Source organism: Urocampus carinirostris, chromosome 4 (genome assembly GCF_059441175.1).
Source record: "Urocampus carinirostris isolate Australia breed hairy pipefish chromosome 4, RoL_Ucar_1.0, whole genome shotgun sequence".
In the NCBI taxonomy this organism is placed as follows: Eukaryota; Metazoa; Chordata; class Actinopteri; order Syngnathiformes; family Syngnathidae; genus Urocampus; species Urocampus carinirostris.
In genome coordinates this window covers 20,340,733-20,357,937 of record NC_142352.1, presented here as the reverse complement: position 1 = coordinate 20,357,937, position 17,205 = coordinate 20,340,733, and the positions used below count along the sequence as shown (strand labels likewise).

Below are 17,205 nucleotides of genomic sequence, written 5' to 3'. Positions count from 1 at the left end.
CCCTAAAATAGATATTAGACATCCATAGCTGTCTCTTAGACTACATATAAGGGATCTTTGACGTATCTACTTGTCTATTGCAGCAGATGAGTTAATAATCCACTTGTGAGAATACCTGTGTTTAATACATACAGTATTTTTTTTTTTAACTCATTCACTCACTAAAATTGATATTTTACGTCTATTGCCGTCCATGGCAGCCTAGCAAAAATAAATATTTGCCATCTATACCTGTCAATGGCAGCCTAGCTGAAATGAATTTTTGATGTTTGTTGCCATCAATTGCTGCCTTCTAAAAATGTATCTTTGACGTCCATTGCCATTCATGGCAACCTAACTAAAATACAACTTTGACATCTATACTTGTCAATGGTTTCGAGAATCTGTGTTGAATACTTTTATCTTTAGCCGTATAAAGCTTGACATAGTATGTTTTTATGATCATAATTACTTCTTTTTTCAGTGATAGACCCAGAAATGCAGTGTTTTTGTGTTTGTTTTCTTAGGTACACCTTCACTGTTTATTGGTATTTGCATGCATGCTTTCAGGAGGCTGTTAAACACGCACGCATGTCTGCACGCTAGCCTAATATAGCACTGTCCGCTTCACCTCACACACGTAATAACGGATTAACTTTACTTCAAGTCATGAGCACTACCAGTCATCATCATTTAGAAATTGAATTTTTTTTAGTAAATGAGTGTCAATTCCTTCCGACTGCTACCACGAACAGATTGGACGGCTAGTAAGAGTTAACTTGCGTTTCGTCTTCTAGCAGAGTTCGCGTCTGTCTGAGGCGCAACGAAAGAGTCAGCTGTGGAGTTCAGTGGTCAATGTGACGCTGGTGGAGGGTCAAGACGTTCCCGTGGACTCGCCAACCGGCCAGCTTTTCGTTCGCTTTCGGCTGGGTGAGCAGCGATACAAGAGCAAGGTAAAATAAACAAAAACAGGAGATTTGGGATGAAATAATAGACCATTTTGTTTTTGTGGTTTAAATGATAAACTCATTTTATTTATTCACTGCTAACTTATTTATATATCAAACTCGGGTTTGTTTCGAATTGCTTTTAATGGCACTTTTAGTTTGTGGCTTTTTATTTTTTGCACAACACAAGGAAAGAGGTCACGGTTTTTTAATAAAGTTGAATGTGTACGTTTTCTTGTTTTTTGTTTTTTTTTACAAATCACCGAATTTTCTTGTGTGTGTGCTGTGACTAAACAAAAAGCCACAAACAAACAGTTTTTTGGCAATAAACTCCTGTTTTTCTTTACAGATAATATTGAATTATATATTTGGAAGCCACGCTTTTATAAAGAATTCCAGAAAAAGATAGAACACCATTGACAGCAAATTGTCTTTTTTTTAAATAATATTATTCAAATTTTACTTTATTTTAACTGAAAAAAACAGGCATAATCATTTATTATTGACTATTATTATTTTCCTCTTTTACCACATCTTTAGGTATTTTTGTGGGATATGAGTAGTTTTTTACTTTTTTTTTTGGTACTTGTTCTACAATATGAAATATTATACCTAACGTTAGATTGTGTAATATCTGACCACTGGATGGCCCTGTTTCGTCTAATGCGAATTACAGTGACAGAAAAAAAATACTAAAAAATACTACTTTATTAGTATGAACATACCTTCACAGAAATCCTACAAAAATACCACTGGAGTAATATAAAAATACTGGTACATATAATGACAGAAATACTACAAAAATACTGTTACAGAAATGTTGTGAAATAAATACTAAATAAATTAGTACAACTAATAATACTAGTAATACTACAAAAATATCTTATGTAAATAAAAAACATGTAGAAATACTAAAAATAAAAGTACATCTATAACATAGAAATACAACAAACATAATATAAAACTACAACTGGAGTAATACTACAAACATACAGGCTGGTTATGCCCCCACCAAATATTATTTTCTTTACATTAGCATGCAAAAGGTCACTACTGAGTTGTGTTGTTCACACCAGAGTTTGCCTCGTTCGCTGATCAATGGTGAAACTATCCAGTCAGTTGGCTGTCCTTTGGGCATTCTATGTAGGAAAGTCAAATGGCTCGGCTGTGGTACTTCTAGTGTTAAAGTGGGAGCGCGCACTTAGATGTGCATTTTGGAGACCGAGTCCAAACAAGCCAAAATCTAATTGTTAGCGTGCATTGGGAACACCAGCAGTAAGTCCCCCTTCATTTTGCTCCAAGTCTATTGGTGTTATTGTTGCATTGGGTTTGTTACGTTAAGCCGTTTAATATCGCTGTCTGTGTTTTAGTTGAGTTTTGCGGTGGGGTGTTTCCACAAGGCAAGGTCACATGACCGCACTTCTTTGGTGCGGTGATTCATGGGTATTGTAGTTGTGTGTAAACGTTTGTGAGGCGTTAGGATAAAATGTAATTTAGTCAGACATGGGACCAAGTCACACATGTGCAAGTCTCAAGTAAGTCCCAAGTATTTTTTTCTTGGGCAAGTCAAGTCAAGTCAAGTCACAGGCTGTGTCAAGTCAAGTCAAGTCAAGTCCTGTAATAGGTCAAGTCAAGTCCAAGTCAAGTCACCTTTGGCGTACTGTTGTAATTTTAGCTTCAGAATCTGATCTTAATAAAGTGAAAGGCAATATATAAGAAATCAAGTAATCATCCTTGGCTAATGTGCCTAACCTGTAATAAAATATTTGTATCCTAAATACTCATGTTCAGTAAAATACATCATAGACTCAAACAAACAGTGATATCGTCAGTATTTGGTATTTATTGACAGAAAAAGTGATCTGTAGATCGAAACCCAAACTTTTACTTTTTTTTTACTTTTACAAAGTAACAATAACAGCTAAAACAAATACTAACTTACAGAGGATTAAACTGTCACATTTCTCTTGCTCTTTTCTTTGCAGATTTCTCTCTCACACGCTTTCTGTCACTCACTCAAACAGTATATCCATAAGTCAATCCCTTTTTATGAGGAAACAAATAACAGCTAAAACAAATAGCTTATTATTATTAAACTTTGTTACATTTCTCCTCTCTCTCTCACTCACACACTCACACACACTCACACACTCTCACTCACTCACTCACTCACTCACTCACTCACTCACTCACTCACTCACTCACTCACTCACTCACTCACTCACTCACTCACTCACTCACTCACTCACTCACAATGACACAAATTAACTCACTCACTCAGTCACTGTATATCCATCAGTCATTCCCTTTTTACAAGGTATTGCATTTGCAAAATAGAAGATTAGACAGGGTCTTATCTGCAAGCCGAGCTCGATGGGGTCTCATAATGATTCCACCATGGCTGAAGACTCTTTCCACTGGGGAACTTGAGGCTGGCACTGACAAAGCTTTCATTGCAACAGGAAAAAGGGCAGGGAGGACAGCCCTGTTTGCGTCCCAGAAGGACAGACAAGGCTGCCCACAACAAAGAGAAAAATAGTTATTTAGTTGTGTCTCTGGGTTGGTGGTTGGGTCCTGCTTGCGGCGTTTTTTGTAGCCTGAGAATAGGCCAGTGCTGTCTTCTTGCTGGCTTTCGCTTTCCTCCTCTAGGAATTCAGGACTCTGGGATGTTGTGTGAGGTTGCACCTCACGTAGAATCAGATCTAATTAAAACAAAGAAAAAAAAGGGCAAGCGTAAGATCTCATGAGCATTATTCAAAATTGAACATCCACAGTTTGATACGCTTGCAAAATCATCTCTAAAATGGATTATAATACTCATATAACTGTTTTGAATTACATTTCCATAATTTGATAATGGTGACACGCCTAAGTGTACATCACGTTAAAAAAAAAAATCCACTGACCTTTTACCATGTCAACAATGTTATTCTTGACATCATCGGTGACAAGCACATCATGCTGAAGCCACATCATGGAGAAAGCCGGGTCCAGGACAGCTGACCTGATGTAGACTGGGTCTGCAAATGGCAGCTCTTCCCCTGATGCAGCTGACAACATCTTCACATTAACGAAGATTCCCCGGAACCGTTTCTTCAAAGAGAATTGCAGGCTATGGATCATGCTTCCCAGGAAGCGCACTTGCGGCTTGAGTCTTTCCAAGTGGTGGTTAAGAGACAATACACAGGGGAGGACAGAGCTAATCGTCACAATCTTCTCTCCCTGAGTAAGATCAGTGGCCTCTGCAAATGGCTGTAGCACATCACAAAGTTCCTTCATCAAGTTCCACTCCCTAATTGAGAAGACCAGCTCACTGTGTCCCGTGTTCTGAACAACACTGCACAAGTCCTGGTGACTGAATGAGAGCACTGCCTTGACTTGTCGGAAAGTTGAATTCCACCGTGTGTTTACAGCAGCGGGTATCCCTCGCTGATCAAACTTCTCCTCAAACGCATCTTTAAAGGTGCTGGATGTATGCAAGAGAGAGCTAAGCTTGGAGCATTTTGCAAAGGAACTGTTCATGATCCGTGCATCCTTGAGACCATCACCAACAGCTAACTGCAGAGTATGCGCAAAGCATTGCTGACGTTTAGGGCTTCCTCTGTTGATTGTGCGGTCCACAGTCTCCCAGTCACCTCTGGAGAGGTCTTCCCACAATTCTTCATCATCCAGATTGTCATCATCGGTTACTTCGTCATCTTGATCCTTCGGAAAACAGACTGAAAATGCTCGCTTCATATTCGCAGCATTATCACAGATTATGAAGTCGAGTTTTTTCCGAATGCCATAATCCTCACACAGGGAATCAAAGGCTTCAGCAATGCGCTCTCCTGTGTGAGATCCCTTGAATCTGCTGCATGCCAGCAGGTATGACTTCAGCATGACTCCTTCTGAGGTTGTTAAGACATGGCCAGTGACTCCCAAAAAGCCGCGCATCCTCCTATCTGACCAAATGTCTATGGTAACCGACACATGGTCTACACCAGCAAGAATCACTTTGATCTTTTCTTGCATGTCTGCAACAAGTGATTCTATTGTTGAAGTTATTGTTCTGCGGCAGATAGGCTGGTATTTGGAGTCGACCACAGACATGAAGTGCCTGAAATGTTTATTTTCCGTCATTGAAAGGGGCATGCTACATCCAATCACAAGATCTGTAACAATAGCATTGGTTATGGACTTCTGTTTGGGATGATTTGCTGAATATGCTTCCAGAGGACGAGACTGGATGAACTGTGATATTGCAGGCTGTGTAGTATCAGTGCAGGCGTTTCTTGTCCTTTCATACTCTGCATATCTGTGAAGCAGATGCAAAAACAAGAATGAGATGTCCTGTATGGTTGGGCAGACATGAAATCATGACATATGGTTAAAAAAACAGTTGTTTGAAACTTTCTGTATTTTTTTTTATCTATCTTCTGGATGATATTACTTAATATCAAATCAACTGTAACTGAAGCTTTTACCACATTTTTTTTACTTTTTTATGCTCATAAAGCTGGTATATCTTAACCATGTGATAGTTAATAAATAAAACAATTTATTTAACATTTCCAACCATGAAATCAAAATTTTTAAAGAAAATAATGAGCTAATATTTATTTTTATACTAAAAAGTTACTAAAAAAAAACTACAAAAAAAACTTCCATAATTGTCGACTTAGTGGTCTTAATTATAAGATTGGATTAACATTATTGTCACTATTTGATTTGGAGACTACTGGCATAACTTTTGATCTAGCCTGCACGATTGAGGCGGTTTTAGCGTGATGACGTTGTAGTCTGATTGGTTGTAGCATAGTCCAGTAGTACACAGAGGCATTTGATCAACGCAGCCTCTCGGATGGTTGGCCAGACTAAACTCGTGTGATGAGTTTATCACACGTTTATCACAGTTTATTAATAGTCGCGATAGCCAGGCTTTATTGTTGCACTTTTATTGCACTTTATTGTTGTCAATGTCTACGCATAGGACAGTGTGGAACGTAATTTCGATTCCGTTTTATGTCAAGTACATTTGAAGGAACTGGCAAATAAAACTGACTTTGACTTGACTATGTACGATCAGCATGCCTGTGAAAAAGAGCGGATCCCCCTGCAGCTGCCGCCAACCCCACACTCTCCCCAATCGTGGAAGGTGCCCTTTTGCCAACACTTCCAAATTATATGCAGATTGAGACTATAACATTAAGGCAAAGACACATTTTTCAGGGATGTGATTTTTCCGCTAATTCGCGGAATTCCGCTTTCGCTCCAAAAATAAAATTTTAAAATTTCCGATTCTTTTAAATGGTAAAAAAAACGATTTCGTCTCGACAGCGTTCCATTTTAGTGTTTCCGTAACTGAAATGAAACGTACTTGCGATTGGTTGAAGTCTCCGTGTTGACCAATAAACGCGCTCCTTATAAAGGCGTAGGAGTATGCCATTGTTCATTTCTCACACGTTTTTGCCGAGTGTTTAAAGAAAGATGTCCGAGATCGAACGCAAAGATGCTCCGCGAGTTAAAGAAATTGCTAAGATCGTAAAAAAACAAGTTTCGATCGGACTGGTTAGAGAAGGAATTATCTACAAATGTTGGTGACCCCGACGTGATCCAATGTAGCGAGCAGAGACGGGAGTCGTAAGCGGAGTGTCAAACAAAGGTGCCAACGAAAGCTGCTTTAATGACATTTAAACTGGCGATAACAAAACAAACACGAGAGTGGCTAGAACCGGCCGAATTAAGAGTCCCCCTAGGAACTCGCTAACTAAACAATGGTTCCGTGGGTGAATTATGTACAACCCACTACAGTACTTTCATTTATAGATAACATCTTCTTCTATAACAAAGACATTTATGGTATGTTCTAATATGAGTTACTTTTCATTTGGTCATGATACAATTATTTGTTCATGAAATTTGAACTCTTCAACATGATTTATGTGTTAACTTAGTAATCACATGAGTTAGATATGATGATATTCTCAGTGATAGTTTTTAATAGCAAAGGCAGTCCAATGTTTTTTAATGTGACTGATTTTGAGTTGACTTAAACTGTAATTTTATATGGGATAGTTCAAAATACATTGAAAATGTATGCTGTTGTTTTGTCTATTTCTTTGTCATCTGAGTGCATTGAAAGTACTTAAAAACACGGAAAACCCATGACCTCCGGGGGGCTTCGCCCCACTTCTCCCCCCACCAGGGCACTGCCCTGGACCTAGCTGGGTGCCCGCGGCCCCCAGACCCCCGCCTAATTTTCAGATAATTTCACTTTGGTCAAATCACATCCCTGATTTTTGATCATGTACAGTGCACGTGTCCTTCTCAACTTCACCGCTTAGCCTACCCTATTTTCTCAATTAGACAGCCCGTTTATCCGTAGCTCCTAGCTCAATATGCCTGGCTTGTCTTTTGCGTTACCCGTTGTAGGATAGACGAGGCACTATGAGCACAAATGCATTCGTTTTACTCAAACATACTGCAATGTTTATAAAAGTAAATGAATGAAGCATCATTGACGCAGGTTACGATAACCTCTCGTCTCTGCATAAGAATGTCACAATGATAAACTGAAACCCCCCTGTGCAGCGGCTAAATCGCCCTGCCGCTCACTCTTAGCTAACAACCAAAGAGTAAGCAACTGGACTTTTTAGAGATTGAGCTGTAGATGTTCCTCATGGAAGTTCCTCAAGCTCAAATTAGAAGTCCAGTTGCCTACAACTAAACTGTATGGATAAAATGACCTGGGTGAATGACAATATTCACAGACATTAGCCAACATCCAACTCACCAGATATTAACACATTGACAAACAGATATTAACACTGACAAACACTTACTGGGCAGAATGGCTCTTCAAATGTCGGATGAAATTTGAGGTGGTGGTCTGGCTGTCCGAAATTTTCCCGTTGCAAAATTTGCACTGCGCTGTTCGCCGTTTACCTTCTTCACAGAAGTTTTTGAAGCCAAAAGTTACTACCCTCGGAGCAGACATGCTGACTTCAGGTGGTTGCCGTGGAGGTGTGTGGCGCATGGGCAGAGTGGGCGTGACATGAGAGCGTTTCTCAGCCCGCATCCCGTACTGTAATTGTCAACATTATTTAAATAATGAAATATATATATATATATGAACACGCAAGTCATTCAAGTCATCGTGGCTCAAGTCAAGTCAAGTCCCGAGTCTTAGATTGCCAAGTCCAAGTCAAGTCACAAGTCATAAAAACAGCGACTCGAGTCGACTCGAGTCCAAGTCACTAAGTCCCCATGTCTGAATTTAGTTGTAGTTTTTTGTACTTGAAAGATGAAATGAAATTATTTTATTGAATTTTAGGTTCAAAACCTGACTGGGTGTCTGAATGAATGGTTGGTAGATTAAATAAAGAAAATCAAACCTACAACAAGAGTTGTAACTCCGATTTCGCCTGCTTGACACCCTTTCTGTCGGGAGAAACTTAAAAACGAACAAATGTATTTAAATATTTTTGATTAAAATAACAACACATCAATGAAAAATAGCCCCCCCTTAGAGTATTAAAATATCTCCAGGTAAGAGTGTTTTTTTTTTTTTTAATTTGACATCTTGAATTGTTTTGCAAATCTGTCCACCTACTATCATGCACCCTTTCTTTTTTGTTTGTTTCTCTCTAGAACGTCAACAAGGTTCCCAAGCCTCAGTGGAGAGAGAGGTTCACCTTGAGCCACTTCCTGGACGGCTCCAGCATCCTGGAGGCTGAGCTTTGGTCCAAAGAGGGACGACGGAGCGAGGAGCTTTTGGGAATGTGAGTTCCTGCATGCCGACATCTATCAGGGTTCATACGGGTGCTTAAAATCCTTAAAAATACTTGAATTTTAATGCTGTGTTTTCAAGGTTTTAAAAGTGCCTGAAATTTGTCTGAAGTGTTTGTAAATGCTCGGAATCATTGCCATTTTTCCCAGCAGTCTCACTCAATAGACCACGCGTAAAATGCATCAAGAAAATTTAGTCTGCTTAAAATTACGCCAACATGACTGCTCTCGTGGCTTCACTTTGCCAATGCATTTCTCTTCCCTCGTGACTAACGGCAGCTGGCATTAGTTTGTATGGCTTTGTCATGTCATCATCGCCCCCTAAATGCCGCGTCCAAGCAACAGGTGAAGGGACCACGATACCAGGTACTGGTGAATTTGGAAAATAAGCTTTGAAACTGCTAAAAAAGTGCTTGAATTTGGCAGTAAAAAACTTTTATGAACCCTGATCGATGCATGCGGCAGCCACGCCTTGATTCCATTTCTCCCCCACACAGGTGTGAAGTGGATCTTTCCCAAGTGGCCCCAGAGGAGAGGCAGCTCTTCACGCTCACGCTAGACACAGGCCGAGGACGTCTCGTCTTCCTGGTCACCATCAGTTCCTGTAGCGGGGTTTCCATTTTGGACCTTTCTGCGGCACCCCTCGATGATACGGATGAGCGTCAGAACCAGCTAGACAACTATGTTAGTACTAATACTACCAGGCTTGTTTTATATCTGAGTGTTCGGACGGGTTCTCGAAATCCTAGAATATGTTTACATTTTATTGTTGCGTTTTCAAGGGTTGAGAAGTGCTTGAGTTTTGGATTTAAGTGCTTGTAAATGCTTAGAATCGTTGTCATGTTTCACATAGTCCGCTTAAAATTGACACACACTGCTATCTAGTAGCTTTGCCATTGCATTTCTACCTCATGATTAATGGCAGCTGGCATTAGTTTGTATGGCATGTCCTATGAAGCGTCATCACAGGTCACGCCCAAAAGAGGACTGGTGCATGCTACACCTAAACAAGGCACTACGAAATATGTATTTGCTAAATTGTTATGGGAAGAACTGCAACTGAAAATATAAGCTTCACATTACTGTCATTTTTACCCATTATACATTTGGGAAGAGTCCATCTATCCATTATTTGCATCGCTTATCTCTTATCCTCAATAGGGTAGCAGGGGTTAGGGTGGTAGGGGTGCCATATTTGAAAGAGTACGTCTCAAAAATATTTACACATCAATTTTCCAGATCCACAAATACTAAATTCACATTTTACTAAAGATTTAAAATTCATTTCTTAAAAAACGCTCACGCAAGATTAAAAATCCTATATGTAAATCACAGATTGATTTCTGGATCTGCAAAATTATAGATTCACACCGGATCTCTTCTTTAAATGGTACTTGAAAAATTTGCTTTGAAAGTCCTTTAAGTGCTTGAATTTGGCTGTATGAACCCTGATGTCTCAGGTTTTCTCCTTCTTGTGGCACATTTTTTTTAATTCCCTGTCTGTATTACATAGAGACCCCTTGTGGTGTAAAAATACTTTCATTCATTCATTATCTGCACCGCTTATCCTCAGTAGGGTCGCAGCTATCTTGGGGCAGGGGACACCCTGAACTGATTGCCAGCCAGTCGCAGGGCACATAGACAGACAACCACTCACTCGTTTTGGACCGGCCAATTAACCTGACATGCATGGTTTTGGAATGTGGGAGGAAACCATAGTGCCCGTAGGAAACCCACGCAAGCACAGGGAGAACATGCAAACTCCACACAGAAGGGTTCGATCTCATGACCTCAGAACTGTGTCGCAGACGCGCTAACCACTGCGCTGCCATGCTGCCAGTAAAAATACTTATTTTTTTTAAATAAAACACTATTTGAATAACAAGCAAAACACATGTACTCTCTTATGAATATAAATTCTTTAACGACTAAAAGACATGTTTGGTCACCATCTTACTACTACGGAAGCCAGAGCGACCAATTTGCAAAAATAGGTGGTGTTGTCAGCAGTTAACAGCCACTTACCTTCCACAGCCGAGCCTGGTATATGATGATCGCTGAGTCTTGTCGTTCAGGCATATTCCTTTTTTCCACTGTTTTATTCTCTAGTCATTTAAGCCCTTTGGATGCAGGCTATGGCTCACTGCTAGCTGTTTTGTTATTGATAGCTTCTCCTGCTTCATCATTTAGTGTCACTCGTTTCCCCCGCATGAGCTCTGCATGTGATGGACGCTGAGTTTTGTCACTCAGGCATCTTTAACGTTTTTCCACTGTTTCATGGCTTGCCACTCGCCACTATTGTTATTTTTTTTAGCCGCTTCTGCTTTGTCCTTCAGTGTCACTCACCTTACACAGACCTGAGCCTGGCATGTGACTGTTTCAGGCATTATTTTACCTTTTTTGCAGTCTTTTCTTCTAAAGATGGCTATGGCTCACCGCTAGCTGCTATTGTTAGCTGCTCCTGATTCTTCCTTCAGTGTCACTCGCCTTCCACAGCTGAGTCCTGGAGATCTGTGATCCAGGGTCTTGACAAAGTTTGCTTTTCATTTTTTCAATGGGCTTTTTTGTAGCTTCTCTCACTACCTACTAAAGTAAGATCAGCTCTGAACAATTCCAGCTATAAGCTCTCTCTAGCTGCTATGTGTCTCTATCACTTTCTCAGTTGATTGTTGTTGGTCACTGGGAACACCAGCTTTCATGTCCTGTAGCTGGCTAAAACTCATTGCAAGAAAATATGGAGGTGGATTTCCTCATTTTGACAAGTAGTTTTCTCGGTCTTCCGTAATGTTTTTATTTTAATGCACACGCTTCAGCGGTGAACTAATCCACATTCAATCTAATTAATGAGCACAATAAAAAAAAAAAAGTAATCTACCAAAAACAAAGACAAGCGCACGTGTTGAATCTTATTACATTCAAGTATTATATATTGTATAGCCCTTTAAACATAAAATGTCTCAAAGGCTATACAAATAAATGTGACTCGACTTTATAAGTTTATTCTAATTTTTTTTACAGAATAATTTCAAGATAATTTTCTACTGGCCATAAATTAATAAGGTCACGTAAAATAAGCCACAATTTCATGAAACTAACAAGAATGCACATAAAACCTCAAATGTAAAGTTTGGCAACGTCAAAGCTTTAATTTATTACAATGCCCGAAAAAATATTCACGTGCTGCCTCTACTCCATTTTTTGTAGGCCACCAGGTGGCAGCATGCTTTTGAAAACAAGGACAATTGGCGTGGCTAGATTTTTTTATCTGGTTAGTGCACAGTAGTTATATGACTCCTAATTTATGAGGATGACCTAAAATCTCGTACCAGGAATTATCCAATGTTTTGCTAAAATGTGCATAATTTCACGTAAAAATCTCCGTACTATATGGCCAATTTGAATGATTAATTTACAAAATGCTCCCTAAAACTTCAAAAAGGTGGTCGGAAAGATCATTAAAATGGCATAGGTATCGCAAATAAATTGATAGGTTATAGGTGTTTTTCAGATGCAAAGAAATAGCATCATTTTCCCAAATTGTATTTTGAAATAAATGCATAAAGTGGAATTATGTCACTAAATAAGGACGTTTTTTTTTAATGTTAACTTAAGAACTGTATAAAATATGGTACGCAAAGCAAAATATTCTTATTGACTTCTATACACAACCTTAACAATGGCTGATAATGTCCTATTCGCACTAGCATTGAGTATGTTGCCATTTCAGAGCCTACAGAGGTCCTTGAAGAATCTTAGCGATGTCGGTTTTCTTCAAGTCAAAGTCATCAAGGCCTGCGACCTGCTTTCCGCTGATCTGAACGGTAACTTTTGAACGTTTGTAGTAAGTGGAAAACTCATTGCTGAGAATTAATATTTTTTTTTTTTTTTTTTTTTTTGCTGTGCGTAGGCAAGAGCGACCCCTTCTGTGTCCTGGAGCTCTGCAATGACAGGCTGCAGTCGCACACTGTCTACAAAAGCCTCCAGCCTGAGTGGAACAAAGTCTTCACTTTGTCAGTGATTTCATTTTCCTACCAACACCATATGTGTTATGACATGTCCTCAAATGAATTACCCGATAGATTTATTTCCAAAAATATTTAGTTGATCCTCAAATACGACATTGATCCTTTCTGAGGGGGGACGGGGGGTTAAAGTGAAATTGCCGTACGGTGGGATAGAATGGTAGTTGTTGAATGCATTCTGAACCCCTGGTACCCCAGATGAAAAACATAAAAATAACTAAATAGTATATTGTAAGTAGTACTTATACATAATACACATGTATATGCTCAGATAACATTAGAAATACATTTTCATGTAAAGGAAACATTTTGTTAACCTTTGGTGTTACGTATGGGACAGCACGGTAGGGCAATGGTTAGCGCGTGTGCAGCACTGTTCTTAGGTCATGAGATCAAATCCAGCTACCAGCCTTCCTGTGTTTGCGTGGGTTCCCTCCCACATTCCAAAAACATGCATGTCAGGTTGATTGGCCGGTCTAAATTGTCCCTAGGTGTGAATGAGCGAGTGAGTTGTCCGTCTCTGTGTGCCCTGCGACTGGCTGGCATCCAATACAGGATGTCCTGATTTGTCACGATTGTTGACAATAGCGATTTTACAAGTTATGCGATTCGCTATCATTGATGATTTTGATTTAATTTTCTTTTCTTTCCTTAAAAACAAGCAACTTAAATCACATACTTTGGGGGCAATAAAGACCATGAATTATGTTGAAAGAGGGTAGGACAAAGAAAGAAAAAGGGGGAGAGGTAGAGAGCGTGAAAAACAAGATAAAAAGTCGTGAGAGGGGGGGGGGGGGGAGGAAGAAAGAAATCCAAAGAGAAATATAAAGACAGAAGGAGAGAAAAGGAAGCACGAAGGGTATGAAGAGAGAAAGAGAAAAAAGAGAAAGAGAAAAATAGAGACACAGAGAGTGAAAGAGACAGAGACAGAATGGGAGAAAGGGGGGAAAAAAGAAAGAATGGAGAAAAAAAAAGAAAGAAAAAGAGAGAGAGAGAAATAAATACAAGTACAGTGTCTTTGTGAGAAGCACCTGGCTTTGGCAACATCAAGTTGACATATTTCAACCTGCAGCTTGTTTTTCTCTTGCGCTTCTCCGAGTGTTGTCTCGAGGGCCGGATTCAATCCCTTAGCGGGCCTGATCTGGCCGCAGGTCGCCTGGTTGACACCTGTGCACTAGGGGATATGGCTCCGGTATATATATATATATATATATATATATATATATATTCAGTTACTTTATATTACACTGCAACCAAAGAACAAACCCATTTTACAAGATCAAGCAAATGAAAGTGCTGTGTAAATAACCACCTTACTAATATACTGTAATATTAAGAAGCGAATAAACTGTTTAGCCAATCAGAATACAAAAACACACAATGCACGATGCAAATCAGTGGTGGAGCGAGAACGTGAACCGCGTTAAAGCGAGGGTTTATTGTGTTAAGCTATAAAAATTGGAAAAAAAAAATGAAGATTTAGACATTGAAAAATGTTAAAAGTAATTTTAAAAGGAACTTCCAGTACAAATAATTTTTTGTGTGCTTTAAGTCCTATCCGAGACATCCACGAGGTCCTTCTGGTGACGGTCTTTGACGAGGATGGCGACAAAGCTCCGGATTTTCTCGGGAAAGTGGCCGTTCCTCTGCTCTCGGTACCGAGCCACCTCCCCGTCGCGTGTCGTGCAGAGACGCGATCCGACCCGACCGGCGGTCCGGTTCACGGCCCGGTCGGTCCGGCGCTCCCCTCCTGACCCTTATTTTTGTGTGATTGGTGCTGGATGTAGATCCGCAGCGGGCAGCAGATCAGCATGCCGTTGAAGAAGGAGGACCTGGGAGGCCTGACCAAAGGAAACATCACACTGGAGCTGGATATCCTTTACAATCCTGTGAGTCCAGCACGGCAACATTGGAAGTGCTTTCCATGGATACCCTCCTCTGAGTTGTTTTTCTTGATTTTTGTCATTTAGATTCGGGCTAGCATAAGAACATTCCAGCCCAGAGAGAGGCAATTCATGGAGGATAATCCCAAATTTTCTAAAAAGGTTTGAGACTCCATCTGAAACTGGCATATTTATAAATACTTGTATGCTTATAAAAGTGAAGACATAAATAACTCACGTAATAGCTTCATATACGACATAGATGCAATCTATTTATTTATGCATTTTATCATGTATCTTATTTTTTTCTGTATTATGTCACAACGAGGAAGCCTGAGCTTTTCACTTAATTGTTGATCCGGGTTGCACAAATCTCATTTAGTTTGACCCCCCCTCATTTTGTTGTGACAAAATACACGTCAAAATACATGACAAAATAAGACAAAGTACACATCAAAATATGCGCCAAAATACATTAAAATTTCAATCACAAAATGGTAAAATGCATGGATATACTCTAAATTAATGAATTCATCTACATATGTGATTTCATAGAAGTTCATTTTTATATAGAATTGTAGGTATTCATACATTTCTACATATGACAGGATGGGTAATTAGTTCTCTCCTGAAACTGTGTTTAGTAAATAAGGCTACATCAATTAATATAACAATATAGACGCTGCCAGACCGACGCACTAATTAGGTTCCGGACGATCGTTGGTAAATTGAATTTGTTCGTAAGTTGCTTCAGTGCTATATTTTGTATGTTTATTGTTTGTATAAGTATGTTTAAGGTTTGTATAAGTAACCTGTATTGTTTTGTACTAAAAAAAAAAACATTTCATAAAATAATATGCTCTATAAAGATTAAAAAAAAGTTACGTTTAACTTACTTTTGGAAGATGGGCTTCAAGAGGTCCTCCTCCGTGGTAAAAAGTGGCCCAAAAAAAGCGATCCGACCATTTTCTCAACCGCATCAAGCTTTCTTATTCCACTTTTGTTTCAAAAGAAGCGGCTCGCCTTTTCTTTACACTTAACACCAACCATATTGAATGGATGCACAAGATATTAAATAAAAACGTCCAAGTTCTTAGTGTGCTAGAGATACAGTGCAGTGTGTATACACACAAACCAGTAAGTAGAAGCCGGATTTCTTCTTCGGATGGACGCTGAGTGACCTCTCACAGCGCCACACGTTGGTAGCGGCGGAGGGAAGCACGACAGTACTGTCCTCTACTCGGAAAAAAGTTCACACAATACAAATTCTAACTAACAGCAATGTCTGGATATTTTTCAACATCCCGTAAAAAATGTTCGAATAGACCGTTTTGCGTAAGTCGAATGTTTGTAAGTAAGGGAGGGTCTGTACAGTAAACCCTCGTTTATTACTGGGGTTCCGTTCCAAAAAGAACCTGTGATACGTGATATCTGTTAAGATTTTTTTTTTTTTTTTTTAACAGTTGTTAAACAATTAAATACTATTAAACATTGAAACCAAAGAACAAACAAATAAAAGTACTGTGTACAGTATCATTAAACATTCATCTATCACCAACACCTTCTCTTTTCGTGACTGTTTAGCCAATTAGAATGTAGAACACAATGCATGATGAAAATCCATGAGCAGTAAGTAACACGTTTATAACATTTCTGTTTGGTTTTGGCCATCTTGTGAGAATGTTCAAGTCGCTAGAGGGCGCTTTGCTTAAAAAATGGCTGTTTTCATCAACAAGGTGTCCCAGAAAAATCGCCATCAAAATAACTTTTTATTCCCCCCCCAAAAAAAATCATCGTGTCAAAGTACAATATAATCATTAGTAAAATATAGTTTATTATGAAATACCTTGAAGTCACAGGATATATCCCTTTAAAAAAGTAGCGGAGCTGTCAAAATAAGGCAATTGTGTAGTTCTAGCTTCCTCTAGTGGCTATTTCTTTTGTGCAGCTTATTTGATTTCATACTGTTTGGCCAATCTTTGTATTTAAGGCTCCCATGAATAAAAATACTAGTATTTTTCATTTTATTACCCGAGTATCCCATGGACTGGTTCTAAAAGTAGCTCCCCATAATGAGTCATTGCGATTTACTTGGAGATTTTACCTATCACTTATTTTGGCCTGTTTTAAACCCACTTCTAAACATTACTACCTGGTAATAACATAATGGTAACATAATTACAAGATTGTAATAATTTATTTTAAAAATCCATATTTAATTGGTAGCTAATCAGTAACAAAACAATAGGTTTCTGGCATTATACTTTGCTCCTGTAGGACCAAAGCCAATTTATATCGGACTTCAAAACACCCAGTACAGTCGTACCTCTTCTTACGGATTGAAAAAGAGTAGCTTCGTAACCTGAAAACTTCGTAAGTGGAGACGTATTTTGAATGTTAATGCGCTAATCCGTTCCAAGCCCCGCAAAAGTACAGTGTGATATTCCGGGTATGAAATACATGTTCAAATTACCACACAATAAACATAAGATAGGCACATAATGTAAAAAAAAAAACAATGAATAGAGGAAATAATAAAATATATTCACTTCTTGTTTTGCCTCGCATTTCTTGAAAAACTGATCCAATGACGACTGCTTTTGC

General features: G+C 39.0%; 2 protein-coding genes across 6 annotated transcripts in view; one reads left to right on the top strand and one right to left on the bottom strand.

The window, feature by feature from the left end:
- Nucleotides 1-17,205, top strand: part of mctp2b (multiple C2 domains, transmembrane 2b) — a 56,610-nt gene that overhangs the window by 27,929 nt on the left and 11,476 nt on the right. For 3 of the 5 annotated variants that reach the window (XM_088333866.1, XM_088333863.1, XM_088333868.1), the window contains 8 exons: nt 777-932; nt 8,559-8,689; nt 9,194-9,380; nt 12,424-12,517; nt 12,604-12,706; nt 14,271-14,373; nt 14,506-14,607; nt 14,689-14,763. In XM_088333866.1, coding sequence (XP_088189992.1) covers nt 777-932; nt 8,559-8,689; nt 9,194-9,380; nt 12,424-12,517; nt 12,604-12,706; nt 14,271-14,373; nt 14,506-14,607; nt 14,689-14,763 — 951 coding nt within the window. The remainder of the gene's footprint in view (nt 1-776; nt 933-8,558; nt 8,690-9,193; nt 9,381-12,423; nt 12,518-12,603; nt 12,707-14,270; nt 14,374-14,505; nt 14,608-14,688; nt 14,764-17,205) is intronic. The other 2 variants (XM_088333867.1, XM_088333865.1) reach the window with 1 other exon arrangement.
- LOC148367071 (zinc finger BED domain-containing protein 4-like) lies at nt 2,815-7,905 on the bottom strand. The gene is made up of 3 exons (XM_088333307.1): nt 7,751-7,905; nt 3,833-5,223; nt 2,815-3,628 (listed from the first exon to the last, which is right to left on the bottom strand). Exons 1-3 carry the CDS (start codon nt 7,903-7,905, stop codon nt 3,237-3,239), a joined length of 1,938 nt encoding a protein of 645 aa, XP_088189433.1. The 3' UTR covers nt 2,815-3,236.

Excerpts from the sequence above, each read along its gene's own strand:
- LOC148367071 (XM_088333307.1), bottom strand. The coding sequence starts at position 7,905 with ATGTCTGCTCCGAGGGTAGTAACTTTTGGCTTCAAAAACTTCTGTGAA. Across the intron at positions 5,224-7,750 it reads TTGAAGAGCCATTCTGCCCA|ATATGCAGAGTATGAAAGGA; the intron begins GTAAGTGTTTGT and ends TCTGCTTCACAG. Across the intron at positions 3,629-3,832 it reads CATTGTTGACATGGTAAAAG|ATCTGATTCTACGTGAGGTG; the intron begins GTCAGTGGATTT and ends TGTTTTAATTAG.